Below are 27016 nucleotides of genomic sequence, written 5' to 3'. Positions count from 1 at the left end.
GTCCCAGGTGTCAGCTTACTTTATTGTCCACATCGGTCCAGTGGCTCCACTACCCCTGGAGCCTGACACGCATGTATGTTGGAAATCATAATGTCATTCTCTACAACATGATGCTTGGTGAGGTGGTGGACTGCCTTTAAGAGAGGGCTTAAGAAGAGTTTGTGTCTCCTTCTGTTTCTGGCTTACAGAAAATTCAACATGGATTACACTATCAATCTCATATTCACTATACATTCAGGAGTCTTTAATAATCTTTATATCATACTTGGACAAAATTCCAATCCCAGGTGCAATAAGCTATCGATCGGTCAGGCATGTTGTCTCCCATAAGCAACAACTGGGGTATACTAATAATTTGCATATCCTCAACATATCTATCAATCCTGTGATTTCCATTATACCAAAATATTTCCTTATGGGAAATGTATTTAATTAAATCCTATGAAATCCCTGTATTACTCAAACCTGACTGCAATAGCAATCATACAGCACATGCATCACACAGCCACAGGCAGTCACAACACTTGGGAGGAGGCTAATGTAGTTATGGCATATAGTAAAACTAGATACATGATTGTATTGTACTTATAAGGACTTTTATTTATATATGCTTTGCAGGAAACTTTAAATGAAATGTAAAACAATGAAAAGGGAACATGGCAATAGCATACTAAAGGTACTGACCCAAAATTACAACCAGAAATGCATTAGATATATACGGTAATACTAAAGGTACTGACCCAAAATTACAACCAGAAATGCATTAGATATATAATACTAAAGGTACTGACCCAAATTACGACCAGAAATGCATTAGACATATACTAAAGATACTGACCCAAAATTACGGCCAGAAATGCATTAGATATATAATACTAAAGGTACTGACCAAAATGATGATCTGAAATCCATTAGGCACATAATACTAAAGGTACTGACCCAAAATTACAACTAGAAATGCATTGGAAGTCATATAATATGCATCAAAATAGACTCCATAATATTTTCAATTGTGTTCTACTTCCACTTTGTTATTACGGTACTGATAACAAAAACTCATAAAAATAAAGTTGATACATTTATAATCTAAAAAAATTATAGATGTTATACAATTGTGTAAAAAAGATAATAAAAAAGGGGTCTGTCAGGTTGATGTTTTCCAGTGAAATGATTTATGCTGGAGAGTTATATAGCAAAGGTTTCAAATAGACCCTATTGAAGAAGAATTGTAAATATACAATAAAGTTTATTTTGTGACAAATGTGAAGTGGAATATGATGGAGCATAGTACATGTGGTTGGAAATAAAGATGGGATACATTTTATTAGAACTACAATGAACAATCACATAAAACACTTTTAGATATATATTTATAATAAAAAAAAACCCAAACAATAACAGGAGACTCAGAGTCTGTTATGAAGCTAATTGTACCCCATCCATTAGAGTGTTGGCTGTAGTATTAGTTTGAGGTTCCAGCATAATTCTAGTATAAAGAATATAAATACAATGGGGAGTGACTGCATAGTGAAGCTCTGCGTATCTGATATTTTCAACGTTTATCTGTACTTGTTCTGCATAAAACTTCTAAGCTGATTCAGGTTCCATGGTACTTCATTCTTACATGCCAAAATAAGAGGGGGAGATGCTGGGGGGCACAATATGAGGGGGCTTTAGTATGCGGAGGAGCTGGGGGCACAATATCAGAGAGGCTACAATGTGACAGGGAGCTGGGGTGCACTAAGGGGGTAGAGTAAGGGGCAGAGCAAAATGTTTGGCTTAGGGCAAAAACAAAATTGGGGTGTGCATAATGCATCATTTGCTGCTCTTTCTCTGCTACAAAAGTTGGGGGGTGGGGTATGAAAATAAACTATACCATAGGCTACTGGAACCTGTCACCAGCTAAAATGGCATTCATGGAGACAGGTTCACTTGCTATAAAGATTTTTCCAATATGTGTAAGAAGGATTGTATTGGAGCATTGACTATGTGTCCATTATGCAGTCTGGGTTTTGATCGTGAACCCGGCTTCTTCATCCTTCCTCCTATAAGCATTTCGAGCCAATATTGTCAGTAGAAATGTCTCAATGATTAGCAGATGGTAGTGCATCACTAGAAAATACAGAAAATACAGTAAGTACAACTGTCTGTACAACAGAGGTGCACATTCATAAAGCTCTAATGAATCAAAGCAAAAAGATTCCTCACTACCTCTGTCCCATTACTTCCTGGTCTCTTGACACACTGCAAATGACCACTTAGCCAACCATGGGCAGTAGCAGCTAAGGTGGGTAACCCCTGCAAGGAGTTATTGGCCAAGTTGTCATTACACGTGATTCAAGAAGAAACAAGAAGTAGAGACTTTATCGAGACCTGGGATCTGAACACAATTTATTTTATGATTTTACACCATAAAATCATTTTGGAGAATACCATTACTATATTTTGGGGCACACTTATAAAAAACAGTTGCAGCAGATTTTTGGTGGATATCCGAGTTTGCATGTTCACCAGCTAGAATTTTAGTAACATTTATGTCACATTAGGTTTTAGTGAGTATGCCTCAAAAATAGTACCTAGCCAAATTATACATTGTGTGATGGTCAATTTTAACGATAAAAAACATGTACAATCCCTGGGTTACATACAAGATAGGGTCCGTAGGTTTGTTCTTAAGTTGAATTTGTATGTAAGTCGGAACTGTATATTTTATAATGGTAGATCCAGACAAAAAAAAAATTTGCCCCGGTGACAATTAGAGTTTCAAAATTTTTAGCTGTAATTGGACCAAGGATTATCAATAAAACTTCATTACAGACACCTTACAGCTGATTATTACAGTCTGGGACTATAGTAAAGCATTCAGAGAGCTTCACTAGAGGTCACAGTGGGCAGAGGGGTCCGTCTTTAACTATGGGTCATCTGTAAGTCAGGTATCCTTAAGTAGGGGACTGCCTGTACTCCCCCATGTGTATTCTGTGTGCACTTGTATTGCATGTCATGTGCTCCTGGAAGAACTTGTTTGAGCTATAAACAGTGAAACCTGATATCTTTCAGTAAGGTTAGTAAATAAAGCAAGTGTTACTATCTCCTGAGCAAATAGTATGACTATCACGCATGTTTAGTTTATGTATATATATCCTGATAACAGAACAAATACAAGACAATATGGATATTTATGCAGAGGAACAGCCTTCTCCATGGTTTTACACATCAGGACATAAAAATCCTCTGGTCCTTTGAAGATGGAACCTCAGATGAACAACAAAACCCAACATATTCCACCGTGTTATCATTTATTTCCAAAAAATGGAGCCAAATTGGAAAAGGCATGTGTAAAAAAACATAGCTTGCAGACCCAAGTTCATCAACAACAAATTGAAGTTGTTCTTATTCAAAATAAAATTCTAACACGGTTCCGGAGGTCTTTTTTCGGCTCCTTTTTGTTTAACCCCTTTAAGGACGCAGCATTTTTTCGTTCATTATTTGCTCTCCACCTTCAAAAATCCACAATTTTTCTGTGTACAGAGCTGTGTGAGGGCTTATTTTCTTCATAACAAATTTTACCTCTCGGTGACATTATTTATTCATGCCGTGTACTGGGAAGATGGAACAAAAATTCCAAATGTGGTGAAATTGGCAAAAAAAAATGCATGTGCGTCACTTTCTTGTAGGTTCCAAATGATACATCTACTTTATTCTTTGGTTCGGTATGATCAGACAATACCACATTTCTATAGGTTTTATTGTGTTTTAATACATTTTCAAAAATGAAACGAATGTGTACAAAAAATTAGTTTTGCCATTTTCTGACACTAATAACTTTTTCATACTTTGGTGTACGGAGCTGTGTGAGGTGTTATTTTTTTGCGAAATGAGATGATGGTTTTATTGTAACCATTTTGAGGACTGTGCAACCTTTTGATAATTATTTTCACTTTTTTAGACCCTCTAGGGTAATTCAACCCTAGATTTTCTGATTGTTACTACCATATACTGCAATACTGTATTGCAGTGGTGGTGAACCTATGGCACGGGTGCCAGAGGTGGCACTCGGAGCACTCACTGTGGGCACCCAGACCATCACCCCAGCACAGAGTTTGCCAGGTCTCAAAACCTCCTGGCCACCCAGGATGTGCTGTGATCAATGCTATTTTAAAGCTACACATCCTTAGCTGCCTGGGACTACAGGATTATAATTGGAGCTCCTGCTCTGGGCCCCGCAATTCTTACTGTTCAGGGGTCCCTGGAAGGAAGCTACAATGATAATCGGAATTTCTCCTATTTCGTTCAACTGTATTGGTGTCCTTAGAACACAGATACAATTAAAAGCTGCCATGTTGGGCACTGAGTCTCTAAAAGGTTCGCCACCACTGCTGTATTGCCTTATATTGCATTTTTACATAGTGGCCACTGGCTCATTGTAACAAATCTTCAGAAGCCATGCAGCCTTGGGTCTGACGAGGACCACAGGCTGTCTTGGCAACCAATCGCTGCTTCTCTATGACTTCCCGGGGAGTGATTGTAACAAAGATGGAAGCACCCATGTGCCGCTGTCTTTTAAATGTATTAACGGTGGGTGTTTGCGGCAATATGGTGGGGTGAGCCCTCTTCATACACCCTCAGCACCTCAGCGTGAAGCTGTTGAAGTTGCTTTCATTTTTTAAAGAGTTATTCCCTATTTCGGCAAGTTAATGTTACTGTTTGTACAATAATACAATTTTCTAATATACTTTCTTTATCAATTCCTCACGGTTTTTGTTGATGTCTGCTTGCTGTCCTTCTATAGAAAGCGGACCATGGTCACACAGGTGCACAGCTCATTATATCACAGACTGTAATCAGAGCTGTGTGATATAATGAGGTGTGCACCTGTGTCAGATTTCTGTCCTCAGGAAATAAAGCTTTCTACAGATTGACAGCAAACAGAGACCTAAAAAACATGAGGAATTGATACAGAAAGTATATACTTTATAACTTTTTATTATACAAACATTTATTTGTTGAAATGGGGATACCCCTTTAAGGTTTTTTGTTTATGCATCTTAATTATTTTCTTTTTTTTGGCAGTCTTGGCAGTTTTATTTGTTGCTATGCTTTGGGTCATTGATCTGTTGCATGACTCAGTTGTGACCAAGCTTTAGCCACATTTGGGGAGATGTATCAATCTGTCTATGCCAGAAAACTGGAGTAATTTGCAACTGAAATGCTGTGCGTCACATTTCTCGAAGGTTTTAGACCATTAGACCAGATAGATTTAAAAAAACATTTGACTTGTCTGTGCTGCAGACTGCTTCGCTCTTGGCAGCACAGACAAGTCACATGTTGTTTTTTGAAATGCATCCAAACCAAAGAAGAACTCCTAGGGCTACACAGAGGATTCTGTCAGGGAGCAAGTTAAGTTATAACACACAACTATATTGTTATGGAAATGCTTAGAGAAAGCAGAAAGACAGCAGTGATGGGCTTCTGTCTTTAGTGAAAATGAGGTCCCTGGTGACAGGTTCCCTTTAAAGTCCGATGTATATTTTATACATACCCCCTCTTTCTTTGAATTTATTTTATTTTAATTTATGAAAGGTCAGTTAACTTACAGTGAGACCTGGCTTTAAATGCATATGGAGGAACACAAGGAAGAACTCCAGTGTTTCCCAGGATGCTAAAGATGGAGTCCTGTAACGAGGTCAGTATGAGCATCGTCTGAAAGAAAAATGAAACCGCGTTTGTTCAATTCATCATTTTTATGCTTAAAACATATTATATTTCTGTGTTTTCACAAGCCAAATAAATAATAATAGCCAAGAGTATTATTTTAAACCCTTAAGGGCCACCTTATTTTAGTCCGCATTATTAAAGGACTTTTTTTTTACCCTTACCAATTGCCTCCACTATGCCAGAAGACACAAAAAGTGCACTATTTATGCCAAGATAGAAATCCTCTACTACCCCACTTGTTACCCTCTGATACTATGCTAGCAGCAAATTAGAACCTATGTTAACCCCTTAGATGCAGTGGTGAGGTTATCTCTTCTTTTTAGGACAACTAAAGGCCTGGGGAAAATACCCAGGTCTGTCCTATGCACATGCCTATTATATCCTACCAGAGGCAGGGACTAGTAAGGCTACCTGTCATTAAAGAGGTTGTTTGGCATTTAAAAAACATTAATGGGGAAGATTTATCAGAAGTATCTGAGAGCAGAACTGTTTTAGTTGACCATAGCAACCAATCAGAGCTCAGTTTACATTTTCCCACAGCTGTTTTATAAATGAAAGCTTTGATTTGAGCTTTGATTGGTTTCCATGGGCAACTAGAACAGTTTTACCGCAGACACTTGTGATAAATATCCCCAATTGTTGCTATCCTCTACAAACAGCACCACACCTACACGCAGGGTATGGCCACTTAGCTACATTCATGTCTTTACAACTGAGCTGCAGTACAAGCACAAACTATGCTCAGGTGTGGCACTGTTTATGGAATGAACAGTTATAATACACTGAACTACATAGTGTATTATACAAGCAATCAAATGATCACATTTTCAAGTATCTTTATTATACTCATAAAAACTGTAAAGCTTAATAAAATGCAAGCCACAATAGTTTGGTGTCTCCAGAATTGTGCCGAACTAGATATTAAAGCTATTTATACCAATTTCTTATTTATTTCAATTTATATCAATAGCTTTTTTCCTGCAGACATAAGCACAAAAAAACAGACGCTGCTTGCACTAAATTCATTATTTGCATAGACCAGTTTAGACAATAGGACAGAATTAATGAATTGGGAATTTCCGTTTAGGCACAAAGTGATGCCAGTCCCCACCCTGGTCGATGTTCAGCGACTTTTGATAGAATTTTGCGAATTTTTTTATGCAACTGTCACAAACAACACATATCACAATATATCATTTAGGCATCATGCACGTGGCCATTTGCTTAAAATGATTTGAGAATTGGAAAGTTTCGGCTGGGTAGAGAAGGGAACTGATTATAGCAGTTCGGCTCATCTTTCTGAATGCCGATCAATGCAGCTACACAGAATTGCTGATTGGGAATTGGTGCAATTCATGAAGTACATGGCTTACGAGCACATGGCCAAGTCCTCAGGGAAAATCCATCTTGGTTAAAAGCACACTTTATTTCATACTGGTTAAAAAATTATCATGGTGTCATGAGAAAGTGGTAAAAACCTTCATTCGAAAAACGTCAGTTTTAAGCCTAGAAGGATTTTCCCTGAATACTTGGCCATTTGCTGAAATCCATTTTTACTTCATGAGAACCGAGTGGCTGTGCCGCAAATAAAGCTCTATAATCTATGGCGCGGCTGGCCTGCTCGGTCATGGTATGATGAGAAATAGCGTGTAGTATTTGCAGCACAACTTTTTTTTTTATACTGCATGTACTGTCTGAATGCTGTGTGTCATATTGATTTCCATTAGCTAATAACAAATATTTGTAAAAATATATATATTTTTTTATGAGTGTGCAATGCTGCACAATATACACATGTATACATAGTTACTGCTGAATAGATACTGTGAAAAATCCCTTTAGATGCTTACCTGAAAAATTGCAAATTTAGTTCCCATGTTGAATTCAGCCAAGTGAACTTTAGCCTCACGGAAAAGTATTCCAATTGGCCATAGGGCTAGAACAGTGCAGAATCCAAGAAACGCATTCATCCATAGCGCAATACTGACGCCCGAGAGCTAAAATTCACAGAATATGTTTGTGACTTTAAACAGCAAACACATACCATATGGTCAACATGGGAGAGAATTGAAAGGATGGTAAATTAGGAACGTGTAGAACCTCTGGGTAAGCATCATGCAGAGCAAAACGTCAAACTGATTCCAACCCCTGCTACGGTAAGGGGCGGAGTTTATCCCTGAAATTGCAGCCGTTGAATTCCATTTTCTGACTCCACATCCTGCATAGGAAATCCACTTCTGCTGCAGGTTTTATATTGTAGCATGCAGATGGGCTGTGTATATAGTAAATACCACATTGTATGCTGCTTGTGTTAATTTGTGCAGGTTAGCCCACAACCCTCCCTGCCTGTCCCTGGTCATATAGTCATTCAAGAAAACATGTCAGCTCATAGGAGACATATATCCAAACATATGGGGGGAGAATTATCACATGCTGGGGCTATGTACGCCAGAGTATTGATGTAATCCCCACCCTGACACCTGCTGTATGTATCCCAACAGGCAGCAGCAGCGCTGCATTGGAGGGGCAGTTCTATGCCAGGTCATAGCCACGTCAGCCTAATGTAGACACTTGAATGGGTGTAGGCTGTAGCTAGTGGCAGAGGTTGGGCAGGTACACATTGCATCCGCCCATTCAGCCCCCAGGCACTGCCCTCCATGCCCACTCATCGTGATGGTATCATAATGGGGGCAAATATTTTCAGTGTTGCACCGTCGCTCTCTGTGACTCAGGGAACGTCATAGACTTGGCTTAGAGCCCAAAATTTTTAATTTTATATTAAGCAAGATGGTTTTTGTGTTAATAATTTTTGGAAGGATTTTATTCAAATGTGTATGACATTTCAGGTAATGGGATAGCTTATACAATCCTGGAATGTACTGCTCGGATGACTACCAATGATTCTCACAGCGCTTAGAGAGGTTATATTACACTGAACAAATAATATCTTACATCTTCTATATTGTAAATTCCATCACTCCAAAGAATCAAGCCAATAAAATTAAATAGTGGTTTCAAAAACGCCATCTGGAAGACAACTAGGATGAATACGTTCACCTTCCTCCTGTAAAGAGTACAGATAAATACAATGTAATCTCCATAAAAACATGTCATTAATGCAGTTCTTCCATGGATGATCATTACAGTAATGTTCCCAGCAGCAAGCTCGTACTATGTTACTCAATTTATAATATTTAACAATTTTGTGTTAAATACAACTGCTCAGATTCACACTACAGATACACTTACCAGAAGAAATATCAAAATATAACAAACTCAACTTTATTGGAACATAATGTCATAGTAACAGACGTGAAAAGTCATTAAAACACTAGTGGTACAAAAAGATTATTCCAGGAGGTAGAAAGAAGACTCCCCAGCAGGTAAGTTTATGCCTATTAACACATTCAGACTAAAATAAGTGCATATAAACATATTCAGATTAAAAAACAGGTAACACAGTGGCCCCCATTTATTAAAGCCCCTGCTGCAGTTTCCTGTCTGACTTAGCACATTCTTTTTACTGTAGAGCAAACTGCACGCACATGTATTTAAAAAGTGCCCTGAATGCCCTGAAATCCATAGAATATCCAGAATATGGCGCCGTGCCCTGTGTATTCCTATGTGTTAATGTAGCTTAATAATATAAGTGACCTTATTAGGGTCTTATACTTACCTTGTTAAAATTTGGTATAAGTGGACAAGTAGCAAGTCTACATAACAAGATAAGGGTATTGTTGCATTTACCACTGCTAATGATAGTGAATATGATCTACCATCGGGAATCTACCTATTAAGGTAGATCTAATGGTAGTCAGGAACAGATTATCATTGATTCTATTGGAGCACGAGCGCCAGGCCCCATGATCTGGATAGTTTCAGGGGGATCCCCGGCCTGGTTCTCTAACGGCTCCAATGAACAGCTCCTGTGTTCATTCTGTAATCATTTGCATGCATGTTAAACACGCATTCAAGTGATTCTGGTGCCGGCAGTGGACAATACAATACAGGCAGTCCCCTACTTAAGGAGACGCGACTTACAGACAACCCATAGTTACAGACGGACCCCTCTGCCCACTGTGACCTGTGGTGAAGCTCTCTGGATGCTTTACTATAGTCCCAGACTGCAATAATCAGCTGTAAGGTGTCTGTAATGAAGCTTTATTGATAATCCTTGGTCCAATTACAGCAAAAAATTTGAAACTCCAATTGTCACTGGGACAAAAGAAAAAAAAATTGTCTAGAACTTCAATTATAAAATATACAGTTTCGACTTACATACAAATTCAACTTAAGAACAAACCTCCGGACCCTATCTTGTATGTAACCCGGGGACTGGCTGTACATACCCCTGCCATGCAAGGTCTCTTTAAGACACAGGAGCACAATGACATCATTGTGCTGCTTAGTCATCCACATGATTGTGAAGCCGCGAAGAGGAGGAGTACCAGAGGTCAGTTTTCTTATTTTTATTTTGTAGGCAGCCTGGTGCTACGCAGGGGTGGAATTACTAATGGAGAGGGGATTACTAATGGTCACTACAAAGAGTCCTAGAAGAAACCTCGGTTGATGGCATTTATGAAGTTTCAGGAGGCGCCTAGTATCCATGATTACAGTAGTAAAAGGCCTTAAATATTTTATATTTGTCAGATCCTGTTCAGAAAAAAAATTCTAGTCTATTAGAAGAGCACTTCTGTAGGATGAATAATTGTAATATTTATCAGTGCTCAACAGTGTTTTCATTTACTTAGTCATGTCTTGTATGCTGGTGATATCTTGTATGCACTTTTAACTCCTAAATGAATTACTAAGGGGGGACCCAACCTAAGTGATTTACTAAATGGGGGCCCTGCCTAAAGTAATTACCAGAGAGGGTGGCCCTGCCTAAAGTAATAAAAAATTAATTACTAAAGGGGGACCTTGTCAAAATGAATTACTAAGGGGGAACCTGCCAAAATGGTATTACCGAGGAGGAGACCTGTCTAAATTAACTACTCGGGGGGGGACCTTGCCTTATTTACCGCAATTCCTCATAGGGGGACCCTGCCTAAATGGATTACTAAAGGGGGACCCCGCCTAAATGGATTACTAAGGGGGTACCCATATATGACATTACTGACTGAGTGGTGCTGTTATATGTGAAACGGGGTACTTGGAGTCTACATTAATTTAGAGATGTTGATACTGTATAAAAATGATTGGGAGCTGTATATAAAGAGGGGGGTAAAGTGTATAATTCTGAAAATTTGTATAATATAATTAGAGGGGCACTTTATGTAATTCAGGGGGGCTTTATGCATTTATGTTATTGGGATGGTAGGTTTCCTTTAACAAGTTGATGTTACAGGACAATATATACAAAATTTTCAAATTTGAACCACAATTAACATGTTCTAGCAAGTGCCTACAATCACCCATTAGCTGTATCTCTCTCCGCATCCATATGTGAAGAAGCCTATTGATGTGGGACATTAGAGGGAGCTGCCTTATTTAAGGTAGCACTGAAGGCATTATTTTTCTTTTCCCACCCTGGAAAAATTATCTGCATTCTCCTTACCCAGACTCCCCAGTAGAGCATTTAACACTATGCATGCCTGAAAAAACGGGCTGCAAAGGCAATCCCCATAAGGAGAATAAATGGATTCCTATTATCTGCAATACACAGATAAATATCCATCAATCTTTTGCCTCCCCATCGGTTTGTCTCCATGGTATCATCTCTGTGGACATATGGACCTCCACACGGATGTTAATTTGTCTTTTTGTTAAGAACACAGCACAGCCAGGTATACTATTATTCATGTTGCAAGTACTGCATAATATTTACTTATTAGCTACTTTCCTATCTGTAAAATGCTATCATTCCCTTCAAAAAATATGTATTGTTTGACCTCAAAGCATTTAACATCAGACGGATATCACTGTGGTAAATCTTACTTGGTCATTTTGATGCGGGGGAGGCAGCAGCAACAGCAGCAACATGGTCCAGTGTTGATATGGACATCTGTTGATTCTAGTTTCTTGACAAGTGCATCTTTCCCTCCGTAACCTTCTATGATAACCATTAAGATGAGGTAGAAGCAGACTCCAAAATACCTTTGAGACAAAATCGTGGCGGTTTACTATTTCACATAGAACTTTATAGAGGAATTTTTACTACCTCCAAGCTGCCACGAAACTGATTTATCTCAAAACCCCACTGATAAATCAGTGCTGCTAGGGTGCGTTCACATGTTGCAGTTAAAACTGCATCACAATTAGTTTTGGGTTGGTTTTAGGTGCCATTACTTCTTTTAACAAGTGAAAGACATCAAATCACCAGGTGAATGACATTTGTGTACAAGCTTTCTCCTTCAAAATCAAATTCACCCATTCACTTCATGTCTTTCACCTGTGAAATTGACAAAACTGCACCTAAAACCACCTAGAAACTAATTGCAATGCAGTTTTAACTGCAACGTGTTAACGCACCCTTACTTTCAGCATCCATTATGCCAATTAAGATCTCTACTTTCAGGTGGGTGGTCCTTCTATAGAGCAGACAATCTGAATTTGTATTATAATAATAAGTATTTTACAATTGCCAAGCGATAAACAAACATTGGTAACATTGGTTGAAGCAGCATGATCTGATCTTAGATAGCCGTTAATAAATCATTACTCACGTGCCAATTCCAATTTCTACAAACATGGCTGAACGAGGAATCCACAAACCCAAACAAGTAATTGTTGAGATGACCTAGATAAATAGATATGGTCATAAGAAAATGAATACCATTGGCAGAGAGTATTATTATACACAGGGCCAGCGCCAGCACTGGGCATACCTGGGCAAGTGCCAGGGCCAAGAGCTGCTGGGGACCCACATAAGGCTGTACATAAGGAATCCATGGAGGTGAGGGGGGTTGTATCTAATAAATCCATAGGGTGTGAGGGGCTTATATAAAATAACCATGAGGTGGCTGTGTATAAGATAACCATGACAGAGCTGTTTGGTAAAATAGGGAATATTTTAGGGAACAGGAGACTGTTTTAGTTTCTACATTTTTATCGCCATCACGTTAGTTCACTGCAAAGGGGCCCACTGAGGCTCTGCCACCCAGGGGCCTACTGAAACCTGGAGACAACCCTGATTATACATAGGTTCAGCAGAAAATGTCAGAATCAGAATATAATAAAGGTTATTCCCGGCATTTAACCCTGTAATGGAAAATAGCGTCCAAAGTCTAAAAATACACTGTTTCGTCATTTTGGAAATATAAAAATTTTTATAGAAAGTGATCAAAAGGCCTTACAGTCCTCAAACTGGTAGACTTGAAAACATCATCTCATCTCGCAAATAATGAAACCACAAACAGCTCTGTACACGTAATGGAAAATAGCGTCCAAAGTCTAAAAATACACTGTTTCGTCATTTTGGAAATATAAAAATTTTTATAGAAAGTGATCAAAAGGCCTTACAGTCCTCAAACTGGTAGACTTGAAAACATCATCTCATCTCGCAAATAATGAAACCACAAACAGCTCTGTACACTGAAGTATGAAAAAGTTATTATTGCCACAAAGTGGCAAAATGAAGATTTTTTTTTGTACAGAAGGTTTTAATTTTTGTAAATGTATGAAAACATTATAAAACCTATATGAATTTGGTATCCCCACGGTCATACTGACCCAAGGAATAAAGAAGACATGTCATTTGGGGCACACAGTGAAAGCTGTAAATTCCAAACCCACAAGAAAATGGTGTTTTTCCACTAATTTTACTACATTTTCTAGCTTCCCAGTACTCAATTTGGGTTATTAAATACCATCACTATGAAGTGCAATCTGTTATGCAGAAAACAAGCCACCACAGAGCCCTTTGCATGGAAAAATAAAAAGTTACAGATTTTTGAATGTGGGGAGTGAAAAATGAAAACTCGAAGGGTTAAGGGATTAACAATATTCAGAGATGTCCATTTACAGAAATAAACAATATAGTTCTAATTGCACAAAAGGAAGGAATTATTCTATACGTTCAGTTACTTAGACTCTCACCGTTGGGGCAGCGCTGCTCCAAAGAGATGTTCTTTTCTTCATTGGACATTGCACTTTTCTCATAATATAAACCGCATCCTCCACATAAACAATGATTGAAATTATGGAAAGAATAGTGAGAATTGCCATAATGCACAGTTGCATTGTGTCCACCACTATAAAACAAGTAGAAATATTAAGCATATGGGTGTAGCTACCATTGTAGCGGTCATTGTAGCTGCTATGGGGGACCAATGGTCACTACTTCATGGCAGTCAGACGTGTTATAGGCGTTATACATTATACAGTACTTTATCCAAAGTTATCTTCCTCCAACAAAAAAATTAGAGTGGTCAAGTGGACAACATTGTAGATCCCCTAAGGTAGAGAAGGTCCAACTGCAATTTTGCTACAAAGCCGACCTTCCAGCATTAGCTATAGATTATACCAGACGGTAAAATGGGAAATAAGCTGATATAAGCTTCCATTGCAAGTTAAGGAATAAATCAGGACATCAGGCATGCAGTGATAGCTTATTGTTATATCTTATATTTGTCAACTATAAAAGACACCATGGAGGAGATTTATCAAAGTGTTGCCCATTAGACTATGTCAGAGTTAGAATAGACTACTTCTGCTGCGCCACATTTATGATTGTGTCCAGTGGCGTCACTTCAAGCTGTCAGGCCCCAGTGCACAAAGTGTGCTGGGCGGCCAATGTGATAATGTAGTGTTTAGAGTACTAGTCTTTTTTTATATAACAAAGGAGCACCATACGGCCACTTGGGCCAGTTGCGACTGCACCCTCTGCACCTCCTGATTGTTTCCAATGCTGGATGATCAATCTGGAGTAATGGACTCGTACTTTGAACCATCTATTAGCTGGTCTAGTTAATTGCTCCAAATATTGTCGCAGGGACTTTTCGCTGCAAGACCCATTTACAGAGGCTATGCCCTTTTGTCATACTCGTTAGAAATGTGTGAAAAACTTTTTAGAAGTTTTTCCAAAGACTTTGTGTTACAAGGCAACATTTTTGGCGAGTAGCATGCCAGAATTCTGGTGTAAATAGATTGATAAATCTCCACCAATGTTTTACCCGATTCACCATAATAATATGGTGCTTATACATAGAAAGGTATTCTGGTACTGTCATGTACTGTACAGTATTTGTTCTGTTTTGTTTACTGTGTTTAAATATCAGAATATCTCATTAAAAGATGGTAGGTATTCTGAATACCCTAGTTTATTTTTGGCTCACTTGAAATCTGGGAGGGCAGAGCAAGGGGGAAATAAAAAATATCCTCCCTGCTGTAAAGCCAAAGCTCCATTTCATCTATTTACTGTCCCAAGAGTGCCAAGAATCCCATCACTGCTGTGACCAATAACTGACTTTACTGGTAACAGGAGGAAGATCAGTCTCTTGCCCATTCTTGCTCCTGTGACCACTGAGGCCACTTTCAAAATCCATTCTGATAAACCAGGGGCACTTAGTGATAGATCCAGACACTGTGACTGTGGTAATCTTTATTTGTTATCCATGACCTTCTTCCTTCTAAAATAATCTTTTATTATTGTACTGATGAACCTGAAAAGCTCTAAGGGGGGGATCCTGTCTTCCCCCTTAGCCTTTTCCACTTCCTCCTGTCTGATTTAAAGGACACCTGTCATCAGGTCTGTGTCACTTGTCCTGTCACCTCTACCTGTTGAAGCAGCTCACAAGGATCCCATCCCAGCCTTTATCTAGTCAATTCATACATTAATCATTGTAAAATCATATTTTCTTTGTTATGTAAATGAGGCTGGTCACATGGTCAGGTGCAGTGATGTCACCCCTGTTACCCCTCCCCTCTCCTCCCCCTGCTCATGTCTGCATGTAATGTATAGTAAAGCATTGCTAGTGTCTGTGCTTTATCTGCTGACATGCTCTCCCTCCTAATACACATGTGTGAGACACAGACATGAGCTACACAAGTACCTGACATGTTCTGCTATAACATAGCTGCATCATAGAGCTGTTGTATCGCTCCTATACACACACAGGCTGCAGGGGGCGCCAGCACCAGGAAGCACATGGAGGAGCCATTACACCATTATACTGGCTGTCAGTCATGTGTATAGTAGTATCACATACACACACAGGCTTCAGGGGGTGCCAGCACCAGGAAGCACATAGAGGAGCCATTACACCATTACACCTCACACCATTATACAAGCTGTCAGTCAAGCACTGGGGTTATGGCTGTACCTCCCACTCATGAATAAGCCGGACAGCTTGAATATGATAATGACTCATTGGACATTTCACAAGTCATTTGCATACAGCTTTAGGACCTCATTGCTTAAGTTTACAAGCATATAGAGGGACAATGAAGGGATAGAGGCAATGCTCTCTAATGGCAGTTTATGAAAATATATTTAGTTTAGGGGGTTAATTTGCCTGATGGTTTCTCTTTAATCTCAGGGCAGCAGAGGAAGTTTCAGTACAGAGTAGCTCCTGTACAGTGTAACAGCCTGTGAAGCTACAACAAGGGGGGGCTTTGATAACCCCTCCTGAAGCCCTTCTTATTCATTATCATAAGTTGCTTTTAGAATCAGGAGGACAAGGCTATCAAATATAGGAAGAATACTGCAGTCACAGTGCCTGGATCTATGAGTAAGTGCCCCCTGGTTTATCAGAACGGATTTTGATTTAAAGACATGTATCTATAAACGTACTCTCTGGTGGGAATATTACTGTATATTTAACCCTCAAATTCACATTCACATGGGAAGTCGTGGTGATAGAGGTGATTGACAGTATGTGGAAAGCAATAGACGGAAACTATGCAGATGCCACTAATTACATAACAGTGCTTATACAGAAGACACAGTGCATTGGTAGGGAGTATACCTATAGAGAGCACTAAAGGAGAGAAACAGTTTTAATTATATATAAATTCACCATTAATACTGTATAAGCCTATAGTCAAACTGCTAAATTGACTGACGTACAGTATGGTAACCGTGCTGCTGTTGGTGGTAGGGAGAAGCAGGATGGTGGAACACTGTGGTTGTTCATCAGGAAGTAAACAAGCTGCTTTGGGAGCCTACAAGAAGGATCAATCAGAAGAAATGTTGGAATCACAGGATCACAGAATAGCACTTAAGAACATTTACGTATACAGGCCGTCACCTAATTAAGAACACCCACTTACAGACGACCCCTAGGTACAAACGGACCTCTAGATGTTGCTAATTTACTGTACTTAAGCCTCAGGCTACAAAAAAACTGCTATAATATTTATGAATGGTGTCTACAATTAAGCTTTAGTGTTAATACTGGGGTTACAATTATAAAATATACAGTTCAGACTTACATACAAATTCAACTTAAGTACAAACCTACAGAACCTATCTTGTACGTAACCCAGGGACTTCGTGTATTAGCCACGCAAGGGCATGCTAGTGAGGACTTGTGATTTAGATTCTACATTAAACAATTTGCCTTGATTAACTAGTAAGCAAAATATCTGGAAATCTCACACCTACTAGAACCAGAGCATGTTTAAAACTTTTGAAGTTGTTTATAAGTCCTACAGGGCATTCCAGAAAATTGGTGCAGCCCAGGATATGTCTTAGAGACATGAGTGGCAAGTTCAGATGAAGCCCTCATGCACACAAATGTGTGTTATGGCTGTGAGCTAGCTGCACAGTGGCTAACTCATGGCCCCAAAAATCAATCAATCAATGGTGTTTTGTAATGCAGAGGTAATAGTTGGTTATGGTGTACAATAATTTGCCCCCCTTACCCAGAAGGGTGTATTTGGAATATTAAATAGACAGAACTGAGGTCCAGTTTGGTGGCAAAGATTTAAACTAAGAAGTCCTGTATGGTGAGGGCTCAGCACATGTACATACAGGGTTAACATCCCCATGCCGTACATGTATGACACATGCTTGTTAAAAGGTTAAACTGTATGTTGCCTGGACCACTTAGTCTTCTGTAGCCTTCTGGCATATGTACATTGAGCTTTGTAAGGCCGAGGTCAGTAAGGCTTTCTGTATTATACAAGCGTTGTACAATGAAGTGAGGTATCTTAACCTTAGCCTCACCAGGAACAATGTGCAGTGGATTTAAGTCAGCTGACCTCTGGCAATATTAATCTGAATTTTGGATTTTGGCTGTAAGCCCCAAGATAGATGGTGGTTTAGTGGTCCCAAACTACCTGACAGGTTCCTGTTACTGAACATTCTGCTGTAAGAGTTATGGTATGCGCCTTAAAAAAGTCACATTAGCCCTTCATTTTGCAGCTTAAGTACCCCACTTCCGGGGCATATGACATATGTCTTTGTTAGAAGATAGTTGGATATATGTGATGGCCAAGAGTCAGATGCTAAAAGTCATTTTAACTGACCCATTAGTTCAGTAATGAAAGGGCAAATAATATGTCAAAATGACATAGTGTAAAGAAAGTTTTATCCCATTGTCTTTAACATATCTTCCAACTTTGGCGCCATGTTGATTATCATAAAGAAAATTAACATTAATTTGCTGAAATGCCCCTCAAAGGGCATGATGCAACTGATTCCATACTGTTCCGTTCTATCACTATCTGTTTTATACATGGCTATTGTCCCTTTCTTATAAAAATATTATCTAGAAACTCTGTAAAATGTTAAGCTGCTTTCCTAATGTTTTATAGTATCAAAAAGTATATTAAATCACCAATAAAAGCTTACTGTGACACCCACAACGTTACACGGAAACAAAAATCCATGCATAATCAAATGTATAATCACAGTACAAACAGCATGAGGCATCTTATAGATATATTTTGACCAATGCAGAATGTAACATCATTTAGAAATTCATTAATGTAAAATGTTACCATATTCTAATAACACTCTACCTGGGGTCAGGTTTAAACTCTTCTGAAGACGCCATGATTCAAGTGTTACCCTCAGCTTCTGCTCCGCTGCTCACAGCTCTAACACGCTCTGCACTGGACAGTGGATGGTGGACTTTGCCAAGTTCAAGTATCTGCAAAACCTCAGATTCATTGAAAGACCCATGACTTTCAGGTCATTGATCTCTACAAATGTAGATTCGGGTTTTTCCTCTTTGAAGTTCATTAGAGGTATAAAACTTGAAATTTCGAGATATATTGATATTCTTGTACATAGATGTTTTTAACTTTTCTCCCTTAAAAAAACATATACGTATCCTTGTTGCAGGAAGCCATATTATGTTAACAAAGTTAACAGTTAGCCCATAGTGTTTCAGAGACAATTGTGCAATATAAAGGGAACTTGTTACATAACCTGTTTTATCTGTTGGCAGCGTGTTATAGAGAAGAAGAGTCTAGGTAGGTTCAAATATTGTTTTGTGGGGAAAAATGCCAGTAATGTCACCACTCCTTATAGGCTTTATAGTCCAGAGGTACCTTTCAGTAATTGGTAGTGACTGTGCTGACAGAGATAGCTGCCAATTACTATCTGTACTAACATGACATGTTCCCTATAACTATCGCTATAACCAGGCACCTTCAGCAAAGCCTGCATTGATTCAAGTCCAGAGGGTACAATTTATGCAGGAGCACTTGCCTGTCAATTTTATAATTCCACTCTTGGCTAGATCATGGAGAGCTTAGGATATATATCTTATCTAGTTTTAGCTCCATCTAGGTTAATTTCAGTTCTTTTTCCCAATGGGAAGTGAACGGTGGAGGCCAAACTCCTGGGTGCCTGGTTAATAATAATAATAATTCTTTTATTTATATAGCACACACAGATTACGCAGCACTGCACAGACCTTGCATAATCGGTTAGGAGACTGACAGTGATAATAACTAATTATGTGTGATGTGTAATTAGCTTGGAGAGCTGTAACAGTTTTGAAGGTGGAAAACCTGCTGTGTTTTCAGCCATCTCCTGATCCTTTCCTTGTAGAGGCACATCGGTCACATTCACTGCTAGTTGAAAGGCATCAAAGAGTATGGTATGGTATTACGCTAGGGGGGGATATAAGAAACAACTCTTAACAGTTATGTGGTCCCAAAAGAGTGAGGAATTTATACTTGCAATGGAAGTGAGGAGGCAGGAAAATCCATGGGAGTTTTGGTGTGCGAAAACACTGTAGTTTCTCTTCAATGACTCCCTTTGCTTACAAGAACCATTATGAAACCAACCAAGTAGGCCAATACTTGTTCACAATGACTTAAGTGCTCGTGTCCACCCATTATTTTTGCACTTTTATCTTGCCCTTTTTATTTTTCCATAGGAAACAGGAAGCATCATCCAAATTTGGAAACTGCTTCCATAAGGCTCTTGAAGAGCAGCAAGACTTTGTAATATGTCAATTTAATTACATGAATATGGATAAATAAGAACAAGTATTGCAGGGTGATATATGCAGGGTGACATCAAGATACAAAGAAATGAAAAGAGAAACCCTAGCATATGCCTGAAACAATATAGAGAGGGTTGTAAGGCATTGTAAGAGCCCCTGAAGAGAGTCATAATTCAGTCAAGCATAATAGGGGCAAGTTTCCTTTAGGTAATAAACTTGGTTGAATGCCTTTTTGCTACTAACTAGGCAGGGTTAGACCTTTCTTAGATGAGAAAAGAGTAAAAATGTCTTGTTTTATCCATAAAATCTCTATAGGATACAAAATCCTGTTGGTTAGTTTGAACCGTGGATGGTAGAATATATAAGGCATTATTATTGATTAAGGACATTGGCTGATTGGCAAGAACAGTTACATATTCCCTGCTAAAACTCTCAGGAACTAGTTATGCAGTGATGGGTAGTTGATCAATGACATACAAGTGATAGACAGGCAAGTGTGGAAAAAAACGCTATTGCCTTACTACATTAAAAATGCTAAAACAGTTGCAAAAACAGTGAGGCACATTTACTTACAGGGTCATCGGAGTTCACAGAAAGTGCATTGTCCGACTATAATGCACTGTGCAGCAATTTACTAAGATCCTGGGGGTCATTTACTAAGGGCCCGATTCGCGTTTTCCCGGCGTGTTACCCGAATATTTCCGATTTGCGCCGCTTGTACATGAATTGCCCCGGGTTTTTGGCGCACGCGATCGGATTGTGGCGCATCGGGGCCTGCATGCGCGCGACAGAAATCGGGGGGGCGTGGCCGAACGAAAACCCGACGTATTCGGAAAAACCGCCGCATTTAAAAACCGAAAATGTGTCGCTTGGGGAGCGCTCACCTTCACCTTCTATGGGATGGTGCATTCCGGGGCGTTAAGATTATTTTCGGCGCTGCAGCGCCACCTGGTGGACGGCGGAGGAACTACCATCTTAAATCCCAGCCGGACCCGAATCCTGTGCAGAGAACGCGCCGCTGGATCGCGAATGGGCCGGGTAAGTAAATGTGCCCCCCTGTGCCCAAAATCATGAATGTGCGAATCAGTCGGACTGTTTGATGGCACGCCCCCTAATTTGTGCCGCATGGAAGCCAGTGCAGCTGGGCCACAAAAAGGGTTGAGTGCACCACAATCCCATCGCAGACAGCTCTTAAATACCTGTGCAAGCCCTGAAAACGGTGCACAGACAGACAAAAGTGTGTGTGACCTTTAGTAAATAAGCCCCATTGTGTCACAATAGAGAAGGGAGTGTAAGCCCTAAACTTACCCCCTGTCACTTACCTAACAAGCCTTTCAAACCCTATTGGTTTACAGAGAGACAAACAATGTCAGACAGAACTAGGTCAAATCCAAGATGGCGAAGTACAATAGCATATAGCAAGAGAATGGTCAAATAATATAGCAGAAATTGGATACACTGTATAGCAAAAGCAATAGCAAGCAAAAAATAAGCCAAAAGTGTCAGCAGACTAGTAAAACCAGCAAGGTGTAATGGAACTGGGCAGATATACAAAGGAGTTCCTGGATGCTGTCCCCAGCAGCTGACTGGATCAGCCATCCAGCAGTGCTGTATACCAGTGATTTTCAACCTGTGTGCCGTGGCACACTAGTGTGCCGCGACACATGGTCAGGTGTGCCGCGGGGAAATTTCCCCAAACTATGGTGTCCCCTGTGTTTTGTTTCCCGGCAATGCGCAGCGATGCGCAGTCACGGCTTCTTACAATGTAGGAGACGTGTACAATAACACCTGCGCAAGCTTTGAACCTCATGCGACAAAATGACGTCACCGAGGCCGGTGCATCATCCTGAGAGCGGAGAGACTCTCGCATTTGCCCACAGCTAAGGTAATGCCCACCAATAATGCTGACCATATGAGCTTTTGCCTGAGTATATGAACTGTTGGCAGAATACTCAGCATATGAGCTGGTACTTGTAGTACTCCAGCAGTATACTGCATATAACAATGAGAAATGTAAAATGAGAAATACTATAGTCATGAGGCTGGAGTACTACAAGTACCAGCTCATATGCTGAGTATATGAGCTGGCACTTGCACTCTGGCCTCATGGTCATAGTACTTCTCATTGTACCCCTTTATTTTGCAGTATATGAGCCACAAAATAATCAGCACCATATACTAAAAACAGGGAGAAACTGAGAACTGTTGAGGAAGAGCTTTGTGTGTGTCTTTCCACCATTCCTGCCAGGATATCCCTTTTGTGTTTATCGAAACAGGCCCAGGTTTCACACTGAGTGAGTAAAATAAATTTAGAATCTATATTATTAACTATATGTATAATATGACTGCTTTAGTGTCATTTTGGTTGGTGGTGTGCCCCAGGATTTTCTAAGTATAAAAAGTGTGCCGCGGCTCAAAAAAGGTTGAAAATCACTGCTGTATACTACTGGGGGCAGTGCTGTATACTACTGGGGGCAGGCTGGCTACATACTGGGGGGGGTCTGTGACCAATGCATTTCCCTACCTCGGCTTATACTCGAGTCAATAGGTTTTCCCAGTTTTTGATTAGGGGTCTCGGCTTATACTCGGTCGGCTTATACTCGAGTATATACGGTAATTGTTATGTGTGATCATTGCAATGCATACAGCCAAACCAATGTCTAAGGCCAGGAAGGAAGCTGGAGGGAAATTAGCATTACAGCTCGCTTTGCCTTTTGCAAGGGGAATATGACTGGCACTTTTGTGGGAGTTTGTGACTTGTATTGGTGAGAGGGAATTTGATGGCAGCATTAGCTGTAAGTATACCATGTCCCCAAGTCCAATTCTGAATGCACCTTAGTATGCAGGTATGGAGCAGCATACCAGACAAATATTTTATTATGATACCCATTGGGCACATACATTTTTGAACTAGCTTTATTGAATTTTTTTGTAACAGCATATAAATGGAAATCACATATCCTTTTATAGAATATACAATACAAGTACCGTATACAAATGAGAGCATTTCAACAAATTTCCATTGTGAACATCATGGAATGTTTTGAGTAAGAAATACAGGATAAGGAAAATGATTATGTAATTTAACACACCCAACAAATGAAATAATATTTTTTTTCATATAATATTTTTGTAAATTATCAGTATGTGGGTATACATGTCTGGCGATATGTAGTAGCAGTAGTTGTGAACATGCTTTTTTTCATAAACAAAAAAAAAGATTAAAAATAAAGAGTAAAAAGGTAGCAACCGTAACAACAGATGTGTGTGAGCTACTTTTTGTAAAATTTGTATATTAATATTAGATTTCCCTGGCTTGATACAGTAAAAAGCGATGATGTTCATGGGTGCTGACTATTCCTATTAACATCCGATGCCTGAAGGTATCCTAATTATAGTACATAGCCTATAATTGGTGCTGCTCAGTGTTCAATTTCCTCATTTTTTAAATCATTTTTTTTTATAACCATAGCACAGAATTAAAGGTGAAATTGCATTATGATGTCTCACTAAATAATGTATCCTACTGGTCATTGACATAACCTTGCAACCTTTGCAACGCAGCTTAGTATTGGTATCTTTAATGTTTGTTACTGAGGAACAAACTGACCGCAAAAATGTCAAGGTCCTCTCAGAGGCAAAAGTTCATCCAAAATTTCATAAAAGCAATGAGGAGACTGATTCCGGACAAGGAGACTGATATGCAGAACATTTTAGTGGGAGATGAAATGTACAAAGTTGATGTGAACATATCTATTTTTCAGTTGTTAGGTGCAGTATTGGTGGAAGAACCAAAACTTGTAGGGGTAAGTGTATAACTTCTACAATAGACTACTCCTTATTTACTAATAACATCATGTTCAATGAAAAGGTATTGCCATGGGTTTGTAAAATGAATGGACAGCTTATGTTTCTCATAAAATTTAATGTAAGGCTTCCTGCGCACACAACATATGTGAATTTCTCCTTTTCTTATTGCAACCATTGTATACAAAGGCATTTCTGGCACAGATTTTTCCACAATGGGGCACATTGCAACAGTTTTCTGGTGGACTTTGCCCATACTTTTATGTGTAACCTGCTTGCACATGTATTTAGGCAGTGTCTCCACTACATATGTGTCGCACTCAATCTTTTATGTCGTGGCTGCACTATTATTCACGCAACACAAATTTAGTCATTGAAATGGGAGTTCCAGTGCTTAGTCGGACCACACACCACATTTAATATAGAGAGCTCCAGATTCATGAAGTAAGGGCACCACAATTCATGAATCTGGCACACTCTGCACACTGCACAGGCACTGTTTTAAGTAAATGTGCCCCAATATGTCTATGGATTGTATTTAATCCCATACACTGCACTCAGTGGCATAACGAGGTGAAGCAGGGACCCATAGCAGGCTTACACATCTATACACTCATGCGCACACACACTGTATAGAGCATATACACATCACAGATACAGCATACATATATCACATATATGTTGTATACATGTTATTCTGTACATTGCGCAGCATAAAATGTATGTAATGGTGCACATCCTCCATTCTTTAGTGTGTCAGATAGGATGTTGGTGCCCCCTTGCACTGCAGGCCCCATAGCAGCTGCTATGGCTGCTACCACTGTAGTTACGCCTGACTGCACTGCAATGGAATTAGGCCCCCTGCACGCAAATGTGCTTGTCCCCTAGAAATGGACCCCTGTACTTGTCAGATCCCACAGACCAAGCACAGTGCAGTGGACTGGGTCCTTGCATCATATGATGGAGTCCCTGTCTGCCAGCACTGGGGCTGATACAGTGCTGCTGTTTGGCAAACAAACAGTGACTCCTTAAATCAGTGGTGGCGAACCTATGGCACGGGTGCCAGAGGCGGCACTCAGAGCCCTTTCTGTGGGCACTTAGGCCATTGTCCCAGCACACTAGACAAGACTCAAAGAATCTTCCTGCAGTTCCAAGCAACTTAAAAGATGCTGCTTTCAGTCATATTTTGATACTGACTTCGCTACTTGGGACTGTAGGAAGAGGGAGAATGAATAGACAGGGTCAAATTATTTTTTGAGGACCTCCTGCTGGCCCCATTATGTTCTATCCACAGAGGGACTTTGGAAACAAGCTAAAATTATGCAAATTTTACATCTTTCTACTGTGTCGCTGTTCTCAGAAGGCCAATGTGATTGAAAGTTGTTGAACAGGGAGCAATAAGTTACTGCTTTAATTTTTGGTTGGCACCTCGCGATAAATAAGCAGGGTTTTGGGTTGCAGTTTTGGCACTCGGCCTCTAAAAGGTTCGCCATCACTGCCTTAAATCATATATCATTATGGTGCAAGGACTCTCTTCCACTGCATTACACACGATCTGGCTGTTTCTATGGACCAAGCATGTTTGTGTGCAATAGTAATCTATTACTCTACAGATTTTCAGTGTGGAAAATCCACAGGTTAAAATAGCACATACGCAGTGCAATAATGAAGCTTTAAAGGGCATATACCACCAGTACAAAGGACTGTATGCAAATTAGTTTGAGGGACTCCAGGCTCCATAGCTGTTATTGGATCCTGGAGCTCCCTTGGGCTCATTTGCATACACTCTTTCATTCTGGTGGTAGATGTCATTTAAAGGGAAGAAGTAGAATATAAGCAGAATATAAAAGAAGCAGAATATAAATGAGAACAATGCTACTGTGTTACTTTGCAGATTTCCTTCATGGAAATTCTGCACAACGGATCCTTTAGTAACCATTTATCCCTAGCATGGTTTGTTCTGGCTTTGTTACATCTTACAATTGTCATTAATCTACCCCTTCATCAGTCTTTGTCAGTGGTGGTGAACATGTTGCACAGGAGCCATAGGTAGCACTTGAGCCCTCTTGGGACCCAGGCAAAGAGTTCACAAGACAGAACACAAGGGCTCCTCCTGCAGTCTAAAACAGCCCAGGACATGTCACGCTCAGAGCTATTTTAAAGGGAACCCGTCACCACTATTTTCACAAATACAGATAGTGGCAGGTTCCTATAGAGCTCTAGTAACTATCTGACAGCCTGCTTGTAGCTAAAAAATATTCCCCTGAGATTCCCATATATTCAACTTCATAGTTTTATTTGGTAACTAAGCACGGCTACAGCGAGTCCACGGGGGCGTGGCCTAATATCATGTGACCAGGGTGACATTATCAAAGGTCCTTGAGCTACTTAATATGAAAACTGTACCCATGTACATATCTGACCACATAAAACAATCACAGCAGCCTCCATTGACTTCTACTCCTCTCCATGCAGCCTGCTGTGATTTCATGTGATAAAATATGCTGTGATTTCATGACATATATGCTTAGTGTACAGTTCCTAATGCAACAAAAGCTATAGGACCTGTGATGATGTCACCCTGGTCACATGACATTATAGAAGCATACAGAGATAGGGATGGGGAGGAGCTGCTGGATTCAGCCCGAGGAGGCCACGCCCACCCCACCTCCAAAGCTGCATAGATACCAGGCAAGATTATAACTCTGATTTTATGGGGATCTAAGGGGAACTACTTTTAGCTACAAGCAGGAGGTCAGATAGTTACTAGACCTCTATAGGAACCTGCCACTACCTGTATTTGTGAAAATAGTGGTGACGGGTTCCCTTTAAAGCAATACATCATTGGCTGCCTGGGACTGCAGGTAGAGCAAAGAGGTGTGGACATTGCTGGATCATCATTGGAGCTGTTCAGCTACAATGATAATCTGAATTTCATCTCCTCCTTTCTACAGGATAGATGTCGCAGGATGCTGATACGTTTGAAAGCTGTTACCGTATATACTCGTGTATAAGACGAGTTTTTCAGCATAAAAAATGTGCTGAAAAACGTCCCCTCGGCTTATACACGAGACAATGCACACATATATATACTTAAAAAATATTTAAAAAATAATAAACATATATACTCACCCTCCGGTGGCCCCGAC

General features: G+C 39.8%; 1 protein-coding gene across 1 annotated transcript; it reads right to left on the bottom strand.

Moving 5' to 3' along the window:
• Window positions 1-574: 574 nt before the first annotated feature.
• On the bottom strand, window positions 575-18922 carry LOC140122089 (organic solute transporter subunit alpha-like). The gene is made up of 9 exons (XM_072142519.1): window positions 18622-18922; window positions 16724-16818; window positions 13753-13907; window positions 12381-12454; window positions 11653-11811; window positions 8668-8779; window positions 7566-7712; window positions 5595-5700; window positions 575-2112 (listed from the first exon to the last, which is right to left on the bottom strand). The coding sequence occupies exons 1-9, from the start codon at window positions 18654-18656 to the stop codon at window positions 1997-1999; spliced, it is 999 nt and encodes a 332-aa protein (XP_071998620.1). The 5' UTR covers window positions 18657-18922; the 3' UTR covers window positions 575-1996.
• Window positions 18923-27016: the final 8094 nt, after the last annotated feature.

The sequence above is a fragment of the Engystomops pustulosus genome, chromosome 3, assembly GCF_040894005.1.
Source record: "Engystomops pustulosus chromosome 3, aEngPut4.maternal, whole genome shotgun sequence".
NCBI lineage: Eukaryota > Metazoa > Chordata > Amphibia > Anura > Leptodactylidae > Engystomops > Engystomops pustulosus.
Note: the sequence above shows the minus strand (reverse complement) of the source record. Positions and strands in the feature narration are given on the sequence as shown.